At 39.2% G+C, this 20,076-nt stretch overlaps 1 protein-coding gene across 1 annotated transcript in view; it reads left to right on the top strand.

Annotated features, from left to right (window-relative positions):
• The window catches only part of dnmt3bb.1 (DNA (cytosine-5-)-methyltransferase 3 beta, duplicate b.1), a 50,840-nt gene that overhangs the window by 13,510 nt on the left and 17,254 nt on the right, over positions 1–20,076 (top strand). The window contains exons 3-8 of the mRNA XM_066670555.1: positions 10,615–10,765; positions 11,674–11,762; positions 14,207–14,350; positions 17,516–17,635; positions 18,425–18,583; positions 19,276–19,383. Of these exons, the coding sequence (XP_066526652.1) occupies positions 10,615–10,765; positions 11,674–11,762; positions 14,207–14,350; positions 17,516–17,635; positions 18,425–18,583; positions 19,276–19,383 (771 nt within the window). The remainder of the gene's footprint in view (positions 1–10,614; positions 10,766–11,673; positions 11,763–14,206; positions 14,351–17,515; positions 17,636–18,424; positions 18,584–19,275; positions 19,384–20,076) is intronic.

Here is a 20,076-nt window from a genome sequence, read left to right as displayed (position 1 = left end):
TGCATACTGGAAAGGGGGGCATTTCCCCCCCAACAGCAGAGCACTCGTCTAGGGCGGGAGAAAGAGGGGAAAAGAGTAGGGGGTAAAAGAAGGAGGAGCATTTTCTTTTTACAGTCTCTTTTTCCTCTTAATTGCTTTAATGGTCAGATATCCAACTGTACCCACACTCTTTTTGTCCCCCTCTCTTCCCCTCTCACATACACACATATACACCCCAAACACTCACGCTCCATCTGTCATGCTCTCTCTCTCTCTCTCTCTCTCTCTCTCTCTCTCTCTCTCTCTCTCTCTCTCTCGCTCTCTCTTTTTCCCTCTCTCTCTCTCTCTCTCTCTCGCTCTCTCTCTCTCTCTCTCTCTCTCTCTCTCTCTCTCTCTCTCAATGTTTCAGTGTAGAGTGTGTTTGTGTGGCAAAGCAAATGTGTAAAAACATCATGGCTGGAGTATGGATTTCAAAGGTGCACTGAGATAAAATCTGAGATTTTACATGTTTTGTATATCATTAAATGACTAATTTCAGTGTAAATATGTAGTGTAGGAAAGTGTCATGAGCACAAAAAGAAGCCACACTGCTCTGATTTACTTTTCTGAAGGGCTTGTTTTCACAGATAGCCCCATCCTCTGGAAACTCACCCCCACCCCCCCCGCCCCCAACAACGAGACCTGCACCACCCACCACGCTTTCTCTAATCCCACTACCAAATATTCAGTATAACACAACAGTTCACATTCCACCACTGAGAACAATATGCTTTCTTCCATAAAAACAGCCACTAACACAGAGTGAGACAAGAATCGATGCTGGACTGACTTTTCTGCTGTGGAGAATACTTCTGCTGGAAGGCTCCAACTGGACTCTGAACACACAGTTATTTTCGTAGAAGGACTCTCCTGGGTCAGTGACTCCTCTCCCCGCTAATGTGGGGTGAGTGCACACAGGAAAAAACTGCTTTCTCTTCTGTAACCCCCGTCGCCAGGAAATTGTCACCTTAAAAACTCCTGTAAATTAAACTTCCAAAGTTACCATTGCACTGCTGTTTACATTTATTTACTTGCTTACATTCCGGGCACATTATTTTGTCTAAAGGGTACTTTTCTCAGTGTTGTTTATCTTTATCAGTGTTAAAACATTTCAACTTTGTCAGCTTGATGGGAGGTGGGGTTGAGCTGCGGTAGTGTGACATCTACTGGCAAAATCTCTGATAGGGCACCTTTAACTTTTTCAACATTTTTCGTAGTAGAAGCAAAATCATCTAAAAAAACGTTTTAATTTTACCAAGACGATATTTTAACATTATTTGATTTTCCATTATGTTTTTAAATATATATTAGTTTAATCTGTAATTAATCTGTTCTCTAAACACATTTGTTTGGGGCTATTTCCAGGTTTAACAAATGTTACAGAACGCTGGTCAAAAACTCTAAACAAAATGCTGTACTCTGTAACTGGCTCCCCCTCCAGGGTGTGGCCTTGCGCCCAATGATTCCAGGTAGGCTCTGGACCAACCGCGACCCTGAACTGGATAAGCGGTTACAGATAATGAATGAATGATGAATGTGGTTGAAATGTGGTATTGCACACAACATGTAGTAGAACATGGTGTAACATGGGTTGTCCTGCAGAATTCTTCCCTGATTGGTGGAATTAACAGGTTATGTATGAATGTGAATTTGGAATAACTTGATACTTGTGGTTGAATCTAACTATGCATGTGCTCTGGAATTGTTTACTGAGAGAACTTGTTGAAGACCATGCCTTCCAAATAGGGGTGGGCAATATGGCCCTAAAATAATATTATGATATTTCAGGATTTTTGGGTGATAATGATATTCTTGGCGATTTGAAAAAACATTGAAAACTAATTTGATTATTTTTAAAAACACACAATTGCAACAAAATAAATGTTATATTAAAGGAGCAATATGTAGGATATTTACTGTTCTTAATCATAAAATGTCCAGGGTATGTGATCATAGATTAAGGAAACAGTCAAAGCTAAAACACTGCTGCCTCTCACAGCATTGCTAAAGCAGTATATTCTCCTTGAGAAGTGCCCAGTCTGGTGCGGAGCTCCTATGATCCCACCCTTGGTCCAATCATATTACAGTCCACCGTGTGGCCAGCTCTACAAACAGTGTCTCACAGCCATGAAATGACCAAGTGAACATAGATAACATTATATTTTACAAATATACCAAAAGCTCCATTGCCATTCTAAAAATCTCCATGACCAGAGACATGAACACACCAAACTCCTCTCAGTAAAATGAGAGGAAACTGGCCCTTGTTTGAAAAGTGGAGGCAGATTACAAGCAGCAACACTACAGAACAGAGCCAAAGCTGGCTAATTTTCTCCTGAATGGGTAACAGTAAATAAACAGAAAAAATATAGAAGTACAGATGCCTGTGAATAGATTAAAAGGAGTAAACACCAGAGGCTGTGTGTTTTATTTAAACAAAGTGAGGCATAGCAACGTTGGAAAGGTGTCAGGACTGTGTTTTGTGGACTGTCTTTTAGAGCTATTGTTGCCCAGTTTGACCCAATATCACATTATGTAGAATTTTAAAATGCTACATTGATATAGCTGTATTAATATAGCTTATAGCTTATTCAAATGAGTGGAAACAACAGGCAATTTGCCAATTTGCAATGTGCTAAAGTTAGCCTGATTCATTCATTCATTCATTATCTGTAACCGCTTATCCAATTCAGGGTCGCGGGGGGTCCAGAGCCTACCTGGAATCATTGGGCACAAGGCGGGAATACACCTTAAAAAAACAGTTAAAGCAAGAATAAAAATCCAATTAAACAATTTAAATATTGCAATAAAAGGAAATAATTATGCAATTATACACAGATCACAGTTGAATTACAACTGAATATTTGTTCATTCATACATATGTTTGTTTGTTCGTATATTCGTTCATTCATTTGTTCGTTATATATATATATTAATTTATGCTGATGAAAGTCATTCAGACCCATAGATACCTGTTTTCCACACTGTGAAATAGACATTTTATTAGCACACATATTTAATTATTTTTGAAGAATATCAGCCCTGTGAATTCAGCAGCTTTAAGGAGCACCCATTGCTTATACAGACTTTCATCTTTCACAAATATCTACATATTATCTACAGAAAAACCCAGTCCAATACAATTGGACACACTGGAGCAGCTGCACATAAGCCTAAGATAAGATAACACTAATAATTATAATAGTAATATAATAATGATAATGTAATAATGTAATAATGATAATAATAATTCACAATTTAAAACCAGTAGCCCTTTTGTGAAATTCACAGTACAACTAGGTCTCCAGTCTGTTTTTGTGCTGGTAAAATGTCTGGTGTTTGTACACATCCCTGGCTTGACAAACGGGGAACAAACAAAATTGTTCATACCAAAGAGCAAAACACTAGTCCAGCCAAACAGCAGCATGTGGTGTTCCTTTCACATGCTCAGGACAGGTAGAGGAGAGGAACAGTGGAGGGTGGAATACATTTATTGTAAAGTAGATATGATTTCAGAGCCCAAACTGGAGTCAGTTTTACTGCAAATGTCCACCTTAAGTGAAGCCATCATAGCTTGTAGAGGCAGAGTTTTTTTCTCCCCCTTTTATCAAAAGGGCTTCAGAGTGTGGTGGCTTTTCAACCTGGCTTCCGAACTTCAGACGTTCAGAGTTTCAACTGGGAGTTGATGACATTATGTTCAGTAATATGATGAAAATGAGGGAGTGCTAAGTTTCAGAGAATGTTTAAAGTATAAGTGCTTAGAAAACCAAGTTACTGTGCAAATTAAAAGTTGATTTAAACAAGTATCAGAGCCACAGTGATCTGCATCTACATTCTCCTTGCGTTACGCTCCACATCAAAGAGTGATGGCTCAGAAATGGCATTTTGTAGACAGTGTAAATACCTCTGAATGTTAAAAGTAATGACAAGGGATGAGGATGTTGCTCTGCTCCTGCTCAGTAGGTGTAGGTCTGCTTTATTTGCTTTGATTTGCAAAGGCCTGGAGCTTCGGAAACAGTTGCCAAAAAGGTGTGTTTGTGTTTTGAAATAAGAACAGGAAATTTCTCCATCTGTTTTCTGTGGCTGGAACCAGTTCATGAACCAGATTTCATTTGGTTGAACAGAGCTACCTTGCAAAAATAATTTGTTCATTCATTGTCTTAAACCGCTTATCAGGGTTCAGGGTTGCGGTGGATCCGGAGCCTACCCGGAATTGCTGGGCATAAGGTGGGGATACACCCTGGAGGGGGTGCCAGGCCTTCGCAGGGCAACACACACTTGCACATTCACTCACACACTCACACCTAGGGACACTGTTGAGTAGCCAATCCAACCCACCACCACGTGTTTTTTAACTGTGGGAGGAAACCAGAGCACCCGGAAGAAATCCAAATATACATGGGGAGAACACACCAAACTCCTCACAGACAGGCACCTGGAGCGGGACTCAAATCCCAAACCCTGGGACCCAGGAGCTGTGTGATATTATTGCAATAATGCATTCAAGGTTCCTGCTATAATGTAAGATAAAAGCACTGGCGTATGAATGTTCAACACTCTGGCCTTTTGTGTTCTAGCACAGTACACCAGGGCCATTATCTCATGTCAAAGCACTCCCTCTCATTTTTATTGATTAAATGTAGTGCATTTTTGCCTTTGGGATGATTTGGAGTGATGTTTATTCATAGTCATAAGATGATATCAGCACCTGATTGTGTTTATGCAGCTGAATGCAATCAAATCCTCTGATCAATGTTCCAACATCTAAGCCTCCCCAGAAGAGTAGAAGCTGTATCTGTAGAAGAGAGGGACTTCTGCATAAGATCCTTGCATTCAGAAGAAATAGAAATTTTTCTGAAGAAGTTCTATAGACATTTAGTAATATAGCTTAACTCTGGACCCTTTTTAAGGCACTGTATATGATTTAAAACAAATAAACTTATGTAAATTTCAGCAAACATTTTCCCATAATACTCTAATTATTTTGGTCTGTTTGCATGCTGAAAAATCTGGTGTTGGTTCTCAGCCCTGGCTCTGAAAATGGGAAACAAATAAAGTGGCTCAGACCAAGAAACACAGAAATATTTAAGCCAGTCAACAGCAGGTGGCATTTATGCTCATGCACAGGACAAGGGAAGTTGAGGGGCAGGGGAGACTGTGTGTATTAGTGGTCTGCACTCGTGGGTACCATCACAATACACTATATGCAGGCCAGTCAATTTTCTTCCAAACCAAATTTGCTCATCCATATCTTTAAGGACCTTGCTTTATGCAGTCATGTTGGAACGGGAAGGGGCCATCCCCAAACATGTTGGGAGGATGAAATTGTCCAAAACCTGAAGCATTAAGTTCCTTTCACTGAAACTAAGGGGCTGACCCAACTCCTGAAAAACAACCCCTTACAATAATCCACATCTACCAAACTTTACACTTGGCACAATGCAGTCAAACAAGTTCTCCTGGCAACCGCCAAACCCAGACTTGTCCATTGGATTGCCAGACAGAGAAGCGTGATTTGCCACTCCATTGCTCTTAGATCAGGCAAGGGTGAAGACATGTAAACATTGGTGAGGCGTGTGGGCAGTGGAAATACCTCAGAATGTTAACTTGGGAGAAAAGTGATGCTTGACCAGTGTGTAACATTGACATGTTTTTGCTTTTTGACAGCTGTAGCTCAGTGCTGAATGTTTGTGAGAGATAACCGTAACTGGATTAAACATGTATTATTAACTTAATTGAGGTTAACTTTCACTTGGACACTGGATTCCTCCATATATTTTTTCCGCTAGCCTAGTGTCGTTACCTTGGCAATGTGCATGCTTGGGTGGGGGCAGAACTTCTGAAGGAGCACCAAAGGGAGGGGTGTGTTTGTTTGGCTCTTGAGTTTAAATCATATTCCAGAATCGTATACAGCACCTTTAACTGATAAAATGAGTTTAGTTTACAAACCTTATGCTGGCACAAATGTGGAGAGGAACATTTGCGGTCTTGGCACAGTTAAACATGAGTACACTCACACCTAAAGTGTGTGTGTGTGTGTGTGTGTGTGTGTGTGTGTTTGTGTGTATGCAAGTTGGCAGACTCTGTGGTTCTCTGCAGCACAGCTGTAGCGTGAAAGATGTCTGGAATTCCAGCTGAAGATTCCAGAAATGCAACAGCAGCCTACATTGTTCCCCCAAACACACACAAATGCATAGACTAATAGTGACTGGGCTAAATCTAATACTTTTAATGACTGTTATCTGATGTGGTGGCCCTTTGATGAAATGATTTTAATGAAGTCTCTTCTAGTGGAACCTTCAATCTGTCTCTCTGCCTCATGCAGTCATCAAACTCATGATTCATTGTTTGGTGACTCAGCAGCTGAAAGGCTTGAGTGCTGACATCACAACAAGGAGATAATTAATGATGGCACGGCACTGTTCCTCAAGTAAGCGTTGAAAAAATCCAAATTTGTGGTATTTGTTTAGAGGGTTTGCCCACTTTTGATAAAGCATAAGGCATGCAGTCACACTAGGCTCATAATGTCCCATAAACACAAATGATGCAATCGATAATATCCTTACCTGTCTAAAGTGTGTGTGATATGTGTGTGTGTGTATATATATATATATATAGTCTGTAACCGCTTGTTCAGTTCAGGGTTGCAGTGGGTCCGGAGTCTACCCAGAATAATTGGAATATATTGGATGCTGGCAGCATCATTAACTCTGCATTCTCCATGTTCAGAGAGAGAGAGAGAGAGAGAGAGAGAATTGAGAAAGAGACATAAAGGGAGATAGATATAAAATGAGACTGGGGGAGTATAGTGAGAGGAAGAAGGGGAATGTGAAAGAGAGGGAGACAGAGCGTGTGAGAAAAATTCTCCCATGTCATTTTTGATGACCCGCTGTGTAGGCAGATCACATGTTCCTGTTATCTTTTGCTTCTGTAAGATCTGACAGTTTTCCAAACAGATAAGAAAGTTCAAGTATACACACCTGACTTTACTGTGTGTACTCACTCTCTGTGCCCTCAGGCCTGTCTTTCACCAAGACAGTTTGTTTTATTGTATTCCCACTGTGGTATTCATCATCACTGTCTTACAGAACAAGGAACAGTTTTTACTGGCCAAGCAAGATATCACTTACAAGAAATGTGTCTTGGCAGTACTTCATGCTATGGCAAACATAGCAACAAGTAATACATTGAGAAGATTAGTGGCAGAGGAAGTAATAAAATTAATAATAATATTCATTAATTTTCTTCAACAGCTTATCCAGTTCAGGGTCGCTGTGGGTCCAGAGCCTTTCCAGAATCACTACCAGAATCATTATCTACTACCACTATTTTATTATTTATATTTTTTTGTGATTATTATTGAAAGGCATAATGAAATGGGAGCCTCGCTCCGGGTAACTGTCTGTGAGGAGTGTTCTCCCCGGGTCCACATGGGGTTCTTCCGGGTGCTCCAGCTTCCTCCCATGGTTCAAAAACACACGTTGGTAAATTGGCTGCTCAAAAGTGTCTATAGGTGAGAGTGAATGTGTGAGTGTGTGTCGCCCTGTGAAGGACTGGTGCCCCCTCCAGGGTGTGTACCTGCCTTTTGACCAGTTATTCCATGTAGGCTCCAAACCCACCACGACCCTGAACTGGATAAGTGGTTACAGACAATGAATGAATGAATGAATAATGAAATGGTCAAGGAAAATATACAGAGCAATAGACAGACTACAGTCTGGAAATGTAGAACCACAAAGTGCTCCTGTATGGTCAGTTGAGCTGAGAGAATGGACAGTGAGCGAAGAAACTAGGAGGTGGTCATAATGTATATTTGTAACATAATGCAGTTTAATAGTAGGTAAATTCTCCAGAATTTTAGAGCGGCTGATGGCTCAGAACTGCAAGGGCGTGGCAGTATCACCTGGAAACATAAGTAACCCAGTGTTAGTTGAGGTGTTGAGTAATACTGTCAATGAGCAGGTGTAAACATATCTCTGATTGGTTCTTTGGCAGACCTTATATCATATAAAGCTAATTTAGTCCCACCAAGATCAAAGCAAACAGGAAAAAAAAAACTCTCAGCAGCAAATGCCTTCATCATATATTCTATGCCATTTCATAGCAAATTTATCACAAAATATAGATAATATTTTGGTTAATATTTTTAATCATGAAAATCCATGAACAGAGGCTTTTAGTACACAAAGAATTACACAGAAGTCTGAACAACTAATAAAATAAGTGTTTTCCTTTACAACAGCTACGGCTGTTGTTTCTTGTTTCTGGTGGTATCAAAATAAAGAGAGGAGACCAGTTTGGAAGTAATGGAAGTTCATTGAACGCTTACTTTCCAGAATGAAGTCTCAAAGCTCCACAGAGTCTGTATTGAGAAATGAAAAACACTTTTAAATGTTACGACCTTACATAAAACATAACAAAGACAGGATCTCATTTTGATTCATTCATTGTCTATAACCGCTTATCCAGTTCAGGGTTGCGCTGGGTCCGGAGCCTACCTGGAATCACATCAGCCCTTCACAGGGCGACATACATTCACTCACACCTACGGACACTTTTGAGTCGCCAATCCACCTACCAACGTGTGGTTTTTGAACCATGGGAGGAAACCGGAGCACCCGGAGGAAACCCACGCGGACACAGAACACACTACCTGCTGCACCACCGTGCCACCCAAGACAGGATCTGAAATTGATTAATCTGTTGTAAGATAAATGATGTCCTAGAGTTGTATATTTTTCTTTTCTCAGAAACACCTTCATGACAGATCCACACCCTTTCAGACCCATAATGCATAGTTGTCTTTTCAGTGGAGGTATGGGCAGAAACATCTGTATTCCAAAACTAGAGTGGAGCTTGATTTTCTGCTGTCTGTCAAATATGGTGTTTACAGTCTTAAACAGATGTTAGAAGTCCCATTCAGAATTAGCCAACATTATTATTCATAAAAACCTTTTGTGCCATCACTGCAAATCATTTTTTAAGCACCTTTATTGCTGTTGTTCTTTCTGAGCATGCGTCCATGCAGATGCAGATTCTCATGTTTAAAACTTGTCAGTCAAGTTTCCCAACTTTTTCCCAGCCCTGTAAAACTGCATCCTGGGTTGGGTATCATTTTGTCGAAGCTTTTTCTTTGTGAGAAGTGTCTGTGGAGAAGTCAGTGATGTGGGGAGGTGGCTGCATTTGTGATTTATTGCTTGGTAAATGGTTTAGGGTTTTAATGAGACGGAAGCCTGGGGAGGACCTGGTGATGTTCAGGCCTGTTCTATCTGTTATTTTGTTTATGAATGAGAATGAGAGTTGTTAGAACTAGTACACTCACAATTTTGCACGCCCGTTAGATTACACGTTTTTAAATTTTTTTATTTTATAATCTATAATTGATACTGTTAGAAGACACTACTTATAATTTATCAATTTAACTACTTTAGGTACATCCATTAAAGACAAAGGTGTTCACAAACAGTTTATATAATCTCCACTGAAAATATTGACCAATAAAATGTTATGTTCTGGAACAGCTGCTCAGGTTTCCCGGCATTGGACTGAAAAGCAGTGGAACTGTGTTCTCTGGTGTGATGGAGTAACATCCAGTTTGTTTGGGATGAGTTTGAGTGGCCTGTGTGATTCAGGACTAATCATCTAACATCACCAACTAATTCTCTTGCAAGTACATTGCAGCACACCCTGAGAGAATGTCTAGTGCAAGAACATCCCAGACGAGTAAAGACCCTTAAAGTAGCAAAGTAGGACAAGCTGCTTGTTCATACTGTTTATTTAGGAAGAATTGATGCATAAGCAGGGGTCCACAAATTATTGGATGTGTAGTGTATGTTAACACATCCTTTACAGGCAACAAATTAACTTGCCAGTTTTTTTTTCCCACACATGCATGTACAATCTATGCTATTGTGTTTTATCATAATGAAAAAATAAAACATAAAATATTCCACAGCTTTTGAAAAATGATGCACTGTATGAGCAGAAGTGTTTTTGCTGTAGATGATACATCTCTGATTTTCACTCAGAAGACCTACAAAAAACACCATTTGACCAGTGAGGTCCAAACCTTGGCACATAACTGAATTTGTGTTGCTTCTTGGGAACGTCTACGATGTGTTTCGCTCTGCTGAGTGACTCGTTTTTTCTGATGTTGCATACTAGTTAGCATGTGAATTGGAGTGTGTCAGATTAACTAAGTACCAACAGTGTGTTTGGCTTCATTCACTCACTTGATGAGGATTTGGTTTGGTGTGGCTTCTGCTCTCGGATCTGAGACTAGAATTGCAAGACTAAACAACACTGTAGATTTATACACATTGCCAAATTCCATCATGTCTTATTAATCATAGTCTGTCCCATATGATGCATTTAGACATCTGCTCTTCTAGTAAGACTTTAGATGGGGTGTGTGAACATTTCTGTTAGTATTTGATGGCATTCAGCCATCAAATAGCATTGGATATGTGGATTACTGCAGTAATTTCACTGCATTTTTAACAGTGTACACAGAAGCCAGCATGGCATCTGTGCAGTTTTCCACATGCTTTGCTCATCTGATGTTACTCTCTCTGTCTCTCTTTATTTCTTCCTCAGGCTGCTGTGAATGGTGACATGTCAGCAGTAGAGGGTTTGTCTGAAAATGACAGTGGCCTGGAAATGACCAACGAAAATATCCCTCTGACTGGAGCAGAGCCACCCTCACCTTTCTGCCCCAAACAGAGCGGCGGTGCAGCATCTCCTGCAGGTGGATAAATGCACTCCGCTCACCTGAACATTTAAACATATTTAAGCATATATGTACACGAGTACCTCCCAACACATCCAAACACAGGTTTACATACAGATCACATAGACCCTGTTAGCTTTTGCAACAGGGGCATGTTTTTTTAGGGAAAATGTAGAAAATCTGTACAGAATAGTGAATAAGTGCCTGTTATATCCCCATATTGGCACAAACATCCTGGACTAAAGCTCATGTCTATACAATGTTTTTTATTCTATTACTGAGGTGTGTTTGACCAGGACTGTTGTTACTGAGGGAGTTCAGGGTTCAGTGCATTGAGTAAAAATCACTGCCAGTGAAAACATTCACCATTCGTTCGTTATCTCCATCCATCCATCCATTATCTGTAACCGCTTATCCAGTTCAGGGTCACAGTGGATCCAGAGCCTACCTGGAATCATTGGGCGCAAAGCAGGAAAACACCCTGGAAGGGGTGCCAGTCCTTCAAAGGGGAACACACACACATTTACGCCTGTGAACATTTTTGAGTCGCCAATCCACCTACCAATGTATGTTTTTGGACTGTGGGAGGATACCGGAGCACCCGGAGAAAACCCACACGGACACAGGGAGAACAAACTTCTCACAGACAGTCACCCGGAGCGCGAATTGAACCCACAACTTCCAGGTCCCTGGAGCTGTGTGACTGCGACACTATCTGCTGCACCACTGTGCTGCCCCCTTTCAAAGAGTGCTTCAGAAACACTTTATGTGTGTGTAGAACACTCATTATTCCAAATCTCTCAAGGCTGATATTTATTTTGTCTCTGTCTATTTGCTCTCTAGACCTACCAATGAAAAATACTGTGATAAAAATAACCACCAATATTTTCTATCTGTCTCTCTCTCTCTCTCTCTCTCTCTCTAAGATGAAAGTGTGAACCGTCTGAGGAGGAAGAGGTCTCGGAAACGTTCTGAATCATCAGAGTATGACAATGCGTGGGACTCCTGCAGTGAGGTCTGAACTTACAGCATCACACTGAAATCTCACACACTCTGAACCTCTTAAGTGTTTTGAGACTTAAGGCAGGCATTCAAGCTTATGTTTATTGGAGGTGTCCATGAAAATCATCATATATGCTTTTCTCATTCACACAGATGTCACAGATTTTCAACCAAAACCAGCTGCATTTCTAGACATCTAGTCATAAGGGGTTTTTCAATACTCAGATTGTGGTATTTTATTAGGCTCTATCCAGTGTGCTGGTGGAATATCTTATATCTCAGTTTATTATAGCTAACGTTTTGCACATAAAGGTCATGGTTCTGGATATATGAGATATGTATTTGTGCGCTTATGTGTAATGGGAACTTCATTTATGCCCTCATGAAACCCTGATTTGTTATAATAACATCCTGTCTGCCAGATCAGAGAGCCTAGTGAACCCTGAGGATCAGAAAGGTTTAGGAAAGTCTACCATGGGAATGTTATCTCTTTTGCAATGGGCCATAAGATGTTTTAGTGTGGAATTCTCTTTGTTCTCTCAAAGGGTATGTGCATAAGGAATTGATAGATCTTCTCTCAGTGTGTTTGTATGTGTGTGTGTGTGTGTGTGTGTGTGTGTGTGTGTTTGTGTGAGAAAGAGAAGGAGAGAGGGAGAGAAAGATAGACAGATAGACTGGCTGAACAGGTTCCCCTGGGTGCACAGTCATGGGTATAGAATGCTTTAATCAGATAAGTCAGAGAAGAGAAATTAAATTATGTGTGCACGTGTGTGTACTAGAACAAAGCTGACACATTCAATCCCTGGCATAAATTTTGGAGTAACCACCTGTAGGAGATGATCACCCAGTTTGTTTTTACTTTGTTGCTAATGAACAAATCACTGATATGACACAAACAACTTGTGTTTAATAGCTGAATATAGCTCACATAAACTTAATGGTTTGAATAAATGGTATATGTTTGTGCAGGGAATTCCAGTCAAGTGAAATAAGACCACACAGTCTTTTTTTTTTGTAGAATGTTTAGAAATGTTAACCCTCACCTATCTCCCCCTGATTATCTCCAGTTACAGCACTGGACACTGATATTTAAGTGAGAGCACAAAAACAGGTTAAACAGAGCAAATAGATAAGTGAAGAGAAATGAATGTACTAAAAAATGATGAAAAAAAGAAGAGATGAAAGAGAACCAAGGGAAAAGGACTAAACACCAGAGCATCTGCTCACTTGCTTCTCACTGCTCTGCAAATGTTTTAGGGTAAAGAATAGCTTGTTATAATTAAAAGGGATTTAAAATCCCTAGTAATAACTTGTGGTGACATGCATTATCATCCTGAAAATTATTGCATTATTAAACCTTTATTCTACTGATTTAATGAGTAAAAAGTAAGGTAATGTAGTGATTGCCTTAATGCCTGGTCCTTCAACTGACACTCAAACCCATGTCTCAGTTGTGTGCGGAATTTAATTGTTTTCTTCAGTTAGTCCTGTTTATATGTTTCACTATAACTGCATCAGACAAAAGTTTCAGTGTCATCTCCTTGGCCAAAGCAGATCCACGATTCATCCCTGAATATCAGTTTTAACCAATCATTCACAATCCCTGACTGATGACTGAGTCTCTTTAGCCCACTGAAGCCACGTTTTCTTTTGTTCAGGTGTAAGTACAGGCTTTCATTTGGCATTTCTTTCTGTAAATTCTGTTTTATTCAGCCATATGTTATGCATTTTATTAAGGCATCTTGCTTTGATTATTGTTACACTTATATAGCGATATTCTAGATACCCTAGAATATACTAGAATATACATATACTAGATATAGAAGTGGAAGCCAAACCCGCATAGCATACTCTCAACCAGGAATGACCATCCACCTGGAGGACTGCATGGGGCACCAGGTTCACCCAGGATAAATCGCCAATCCATATCTGGGCATACACACATACACATTCATTCGCAGTTATAAGAGAAGTCAATATACCTAACCTCCATGGTTTTGGACTGTGGGAGGTAACCGGAGACCCCGGAGGAAACCCATGCCGACATGGGGAGAACATGGAAACTCCACCCAGATAGGACTTGAACCCAAGATCCCAGGGCTACAACAATTGGGAACAACCTACACCCTTTGCTACACATTTTTTCAGATGACAGCTGCCTTGTTGTGGCCATGTTTTGTTTCAGCCAGGACCCTCCCTTTTAGCTACAGAATAATTTTAATATTTATGCCTGTGCTGATTTTGTTTTAGAAATGCAGAAAAAGGGGTTCCATTATTTCACAATGCCAATACTTCGCATTATTTAATTCAATAAATTTCAGGTATATTTCATAAAGCTAGAATTGTCAGCTATTAAACCAGTAACGTTTGTATCATATCTGTGAGAATATCCTCAATTTTAATGATTCCATAATATTTGGCAGGTGTTGTCGCTGTAATGTATATTTTATATTGTAGGAGAAGGCTGATCTGGGTTCAGACTGTGGCTCAGGACTTAGACAGACACCGCGTCCCAGAATCATCTTCCAAGCAGGACTAACGGCGCACTCTAAACCACGCAACAGAGAAAGGGGCCGCAACAAACAAGAGCCATCCAGCCTGGTAAAACGCACACACATACACACACACACGCACACACACACACACACACACACACACCAACTGTAAGAAGAAAATACTGTACAACTGCACCAAGGTACAACTAGCATGAAACTGTGTCAGTGCAACTCTAACAATTTTTTGTCAGAAAAATATCCTTGTATATCTATTTAATATTTGAAAATACTAACTGTTTTCTGCACTGTATAAATGCGCAATTGCTTGTAATACAGAATATCTACCATGACAAGCATAATAAATTAAGAATGTTTTAGAACTTTTTTATAATTAAAATGTTGAATATACAAGATTTTGTCAGATGGCAACAAAACATAATGGCAATATTCATATTTTACATAATATTTTATCAAGTTTACTTAAGGTGTAAACTTGAGGGTAGCACCCAAGTGACGTGAGGAGAACCACCTCATTGCCTGCACACACTTGCCCAGACTCAGACAGTTGGACTTCTCCCAGCTCATCCAATTTCACTGCAATACTCTAAACTGGTGAAGAGCAGTGTCTGTAAATGAGACAGTAATCAAGGATAACATGGAAATGTATATGCTTTGCAAGGAAATCAAAATCAAACATAATTCAATTTTAATCAAGTATGCTACAAGCTGCCAGCCCAAACAGTGCAATGCAGCCATTTGTCAGGGTTTGTTTTCATATAATGTCATATAAAAATGTCTGTAGGAAATGCCAAAGAAAACTTTGTTTGTTTTGTTGGTTACATGTCTGTTGGAAACTGAGGGTTTATAAGGCATTTAGACAGCCATTAATAATGAATACACACTCCAGTTCTGCTACTAACAGCGGATGAACTATAATTCAAAGTAATATTACGTAATACATTTAGGTTTATTGTGGCCCAAAATTTAATTTTGTGATGAAATCTGATTTGTTTGTTTGGCTATTCACAGTATATTAGTAATGTGATCTATGTACAATTTAAGTCTGATCATATTTTCATTTTAAAACAGAAAAAGAGACGAATATACAGTACCACTTAGGAAGGGTTTCCTTTAATTTGGACAATTTCAGACATATTGTGAATGTACAGTACCAGTCAAAAGTTTGGACATCTTCTCATTCAAAGTTTTTTCTTTGGTTTTTATTATTTTCTACATTGTAAATGAATATAGAAGACATTAAAAAGTATGAAGGAACACATATGGAACCAAAGTAGTGTTAAACAAAACTGAATGTGTTTTATAGTTTAGATTCTTCAAAGTTCTCTCAATCAGCTTCATGAGGTCGTCAACTGGAATGGTTTTCAGTGAACAGCTGTGGCCTCCTCAAGATTTAATTTGTAGAACTGCTCGCATTCTTAATGTGTTTGAGACCTTAAGTTGGGTTGTGCAGAGGTAGGGCTGGTACACAGTTCTATAGAGTGAATAGCCCTATTCCACCAATGAATAATGAAAAGATGTATGCAAACTTTTGATTGATACTGTAAGTATTTATAAAAAAATGTTCCAAAGGCAATGTGCTAAACAGCAACTCTAACAGTAAGAGTGCAAAACTTAAAATTAACTATTTAATTTCTACTAGTCATGAGTTTCCCTGACATTGGCCTTATGAGCAGGTGCTCATATGCTTGGTTATTGTTCTTATAAATACCTGTGTGGAAAGGAATGGTGACTAAAGTCAGACTAAGCATACAGAAGCTTCACTCATTCACTCACTCACTCACTCATCTCTTAGTCTCTCACTCGTTTGCTCATTTATTCACTCAAGAATTCACTTACACACTAACCTAGGCATTCGCTCACTCTCCTAATTTCCAATTTAGTCCAGCTTTGATTATGAGAAAAAAATGTGCTTTCCTGCAGAAGATGTTTCCTCTTCTTATATGACATTTGCTTTTCTTGGAACATGCCCCTTTGTACTTCTTTGTAGTTTTTCTGTAAATTTGTGTGTCATATTTGACCCCCTGTCTTAAATCTGAATTTTCACAGGGACCCTTGGGGTTCTATTGTCTCTTGACCCTCATGCTGTAGGTGAATAATAGATTGATTTAGCTGCGACTGAGCAATTGACCTTGTGTTTGTGCTTTACGTCTATATGTATGGCACAATACCACATTGTGTTTATATTGCTATTAGTATCAGATTTTCATTTAAAACGGTCTAAATTCAGATATTCCTATGGAATCACAGCCACTTTTATGGAATCCGTTAGAAAAATCTGGATGTGATTTTGCTGGGTTAAGAATATTTTTATGGAATTGTGGGTATTTGTTGACTAGTATTTTAGCAACAATATGATAATAGCTCTAGTGCTTAACTAAAAAGGCATGATTTCGGCATGAAAACATATAATTTAGTCTCTGCCAGAACCAAATCTCATGTCTCCAAAATGAATTAGAAGGTAAAAATATTGTTGTCATTAAAAGATTATTATGAATATTACATGACTTTAGTCCTGTTGGATTCATTTGTGGTAAATAAAATATGATAATATAATAAAATCTGATAATAAAAAAAAAAAAAAATAATAATAATAATAATAATTATACATGAGATAAGATGTAATATATCCTATGCCCTATACTTCATATAGGGGTCATCAGGTAGGCACCTCCTCTCGTTAGGCCACAACACCTCCACAAGGCTCAACAGTGAAGTCTGCCATGCCAGACCCAACCCCCTTCAAGCTAGCTTTACAGTCCTACCTTACCCTTAAATATCAACAACCGTAAATCCACACTGGCCTCCCTGGTGTCTAAGGCTATACCTAGTCCCACTGGCACCGTTAATGCATGCTCAGTTCCACCAGCTCCATGTGATCTTTACGTGCTACATCAACAACCAGCACCTAGGTACCCTTAATATCTACGGTTACTCACTGAGCCCATCACGAGTACCCAAACCACTAGCTCTTCACAGGAGTCATCAGGTAGCCAACTCCCCTCATCAGTGTTTCGCTGAATTAAGCTCACATATAATATAACATAAGCCCCAAATAATATAAAAGTGGAGATACAGTAATGAATTTAGAAAGTAGTTGTTGTGTAAGAGTCATTGTAGTTAATTAACAGCTAATGTATTTTCAGGGGTTTTTCCTCATCTTTTAGTTTGCTGTACTATAGTTTACTGCTGGAGCAATCATGCTGAAAATAACTATGCTTCCTTGTGTGTGTGTGTATGTGTGTGTGTGTAGATATCTGATTTACCTGAAGGACCCAGTCTGGAACTGATGGAGCAGGACTCTAAAGACTCAGCTCAGAGCAGCACTACATCCACCTCTACTACTGAAACAACCAGCCAACCTGAGTACAATGTACACACACACACACACACACACACACACACAAAACACACATACACATACATTCAAACACACAGTCATAAGAATTTTGCATCCATCTGCTTATCCACTCTTGTTTAGTCTTGTCTCTCTTTCTTCTTGTACACACAATCAACATAATCCATGTTTGTCCACCTGCCCTTGAAAAGTAACACAAGACACTGTTCTACTATGGCTTTTTTTTATAAGTGCAAACAGAGGCTTAGTGCCCACGCTTTCTCCTTAGGGTTAAATGTTACAAAGCCTGTCAGCTATATGTTTGCAGAAAGCATTGATGACTTGCACAAAGAGATCGTTAGCTATTGAATGATGCTATTGTGAGCTGGAGTGTCTCTATTCAGTGCAGATATATACACGCACAGGCCCAACCACGTGCACGTGAACTGAGAAAAGGAGCCCTGTCGACATGGTAACCAATTGATCATGAAAGTCATGTTCAGACAAGTGCAGTAAATGTGGACTTTCACATCTTTCTTTCTGGGATCTTTGCTAACCAGGCTGACCATTTTACACAGAGATCCTGATCAAAGTGCTTTTGTGTTGGACTCAAATGCTCTTGTAAACAGAACTAGGACATAACCATAGGAATAGTATAGACTATAGAATGTGTAAAAAATGTGTATACTATAAGAAAGAATTAAAAAAAAACTTCTAGAAAGTTATACTGTTCAAACATTTGGATTGTTCTTGTTCCTTGCAACAATTTTTTTTCCCATGATTGAATCCTGTTTCTTCTTCCTTGTTGATTTGTCTCCTGTGTAGGACAATAAGGGTTTTGGAATAGGGGAACTGGTGTGGGGTAAGATTAAAGGCTTCTCCTGGTGGCCAGGGATGGTGGTACCCTGGAGAGCCACTGGAAAGAGACAGGCATCCCATGGCATGCGCTGGCTTCAGTGGTTTGGAGATGGCAAGTTCTCAGAGGTGAGTGAGAATCAGGGGCTGTGTCCAAAACTGTGTCCTATTCACTAGATAGTGCAGATTATTGGGTTTCCCTCATTTAGTAGTGGTCACTGAAAACGTGGATTAGAAGTGGATTATTTCATGTAAATATGATGTACACTAGCAGACACAGAATACCCACAATGCATTGTGATGTTTGTTTTCTTGTGTAACTAAATGTTCCATGACATTTAGATTTTTTTTATTTCTGTGTAAACAAAAGCATGTCCCAAATGGCTATTAAATCCACAACCTTGAGTCACATGGTAAAAAATGCTGCCACTGCGATAACCCAACAGAACCTATTTAGATATAGTGTAGTGGCTGAAAGCATTCTTTCCTGGAAGATTCCAATGTAGAAATAGTGAATAGGGCACAGTTTTGGACATAGCTTTTGAAAGAGCCATCTGTCATTTTCTCCTGTGATTCTTCTTCACATTATGGAATAGGTTGTATAGTGACCCCTAGCCTGGAACAATCAGACAGTTTGTTCTAAATCTATTTTAAACATGGACACTCCCATGTAGGAGACTCAGTCTATGGAGCATAAACTAATTCATTCAGGGATTATAAAGCAGATTTAATTGTTCATTTCAATTCATTCATCTGATGTAATTCATATACAAACAGTAGATTACATGGTCAGTAATCTGTGTGATTTGTGTTACTGGTAGGTTTCTGCAGACAAGCTGGATTCCATCACAGCCTTCTCCAAGTTCTTTAACCAGTCCTCCTACACCAAGCTGGCCTCATACCGCAGAGCCATATTCCAGGCCCTTGAGGTGAGATTGGATTTGTTCTTTAGTATGTTTGGTACACACAGCATTTTTCAGGTAAAGGAGTTCGGTTAGTATTTCCAAATGAGTCCTAGAATACACATTGTTCTTAATTTATAACAAAAACATTTACCCTTTTTTTAAAAATTAGCATCAAGTCCTTAATTTGTCAGAAATTGATTAAAGCAGGTTTTACATTTATTTTAGGGTCTAAATATTAAACAAATTTGGGAATGCTGAATAAGAATGACAAAACTTTTAAATGAAATTGGGAGTATTTGTATGATTTCGACCAGCTGTTTTGTGTAACATGAGAGAAAAGAGCATTGTTGTATTTTAGACTGACAGAGGATTAAGTGAGCGTGGATATCTTAATAGAAGTCTTTGATGGGCCAGTGCACCTGCTCTTTTAAATCTAGGAATCACAGTGTATATTACATATATTTGATTTCTACAGCTGTTTGTTAGTGTGTGTGTGTTTACTAGATAAAAAGATAAGACTTAAGTACATTTATCTTAGAACTGTGTGGAATTTCCCGACAGTTACCATAATTATCTGCATGTAGAGAATCAGAAATTCTATTGAAAGATGCAGAAGTGGCCAAGTCCCAACATGTTCTAGATCCCTGTCTGCTCTTCCCCTTGTTCTTTCGGCGAAACTCACAGCCTCTTATCTTCCTTTCTCAATCTCCCTTTTCA

The sequence above is a fragment of the Hoplias malabaricus genome, chromosome 5 (genome assembly GCF_029633855.1).
Source record: "Hoplias malabaricus isolate fHopMal1 chromosome 5, fHopMal1.hap1, whole genome shotgun sequence".
NCBI classification, from domain to species: Eukaryota; Metazoa; Chordata; class Actinopteri; order Characiformes; family Erythrinidae; genus Hoplias; species Hoplias malabaricus.
This window is presented reverse-complemented; position numbering and strand designations above follow the sequence as displayed.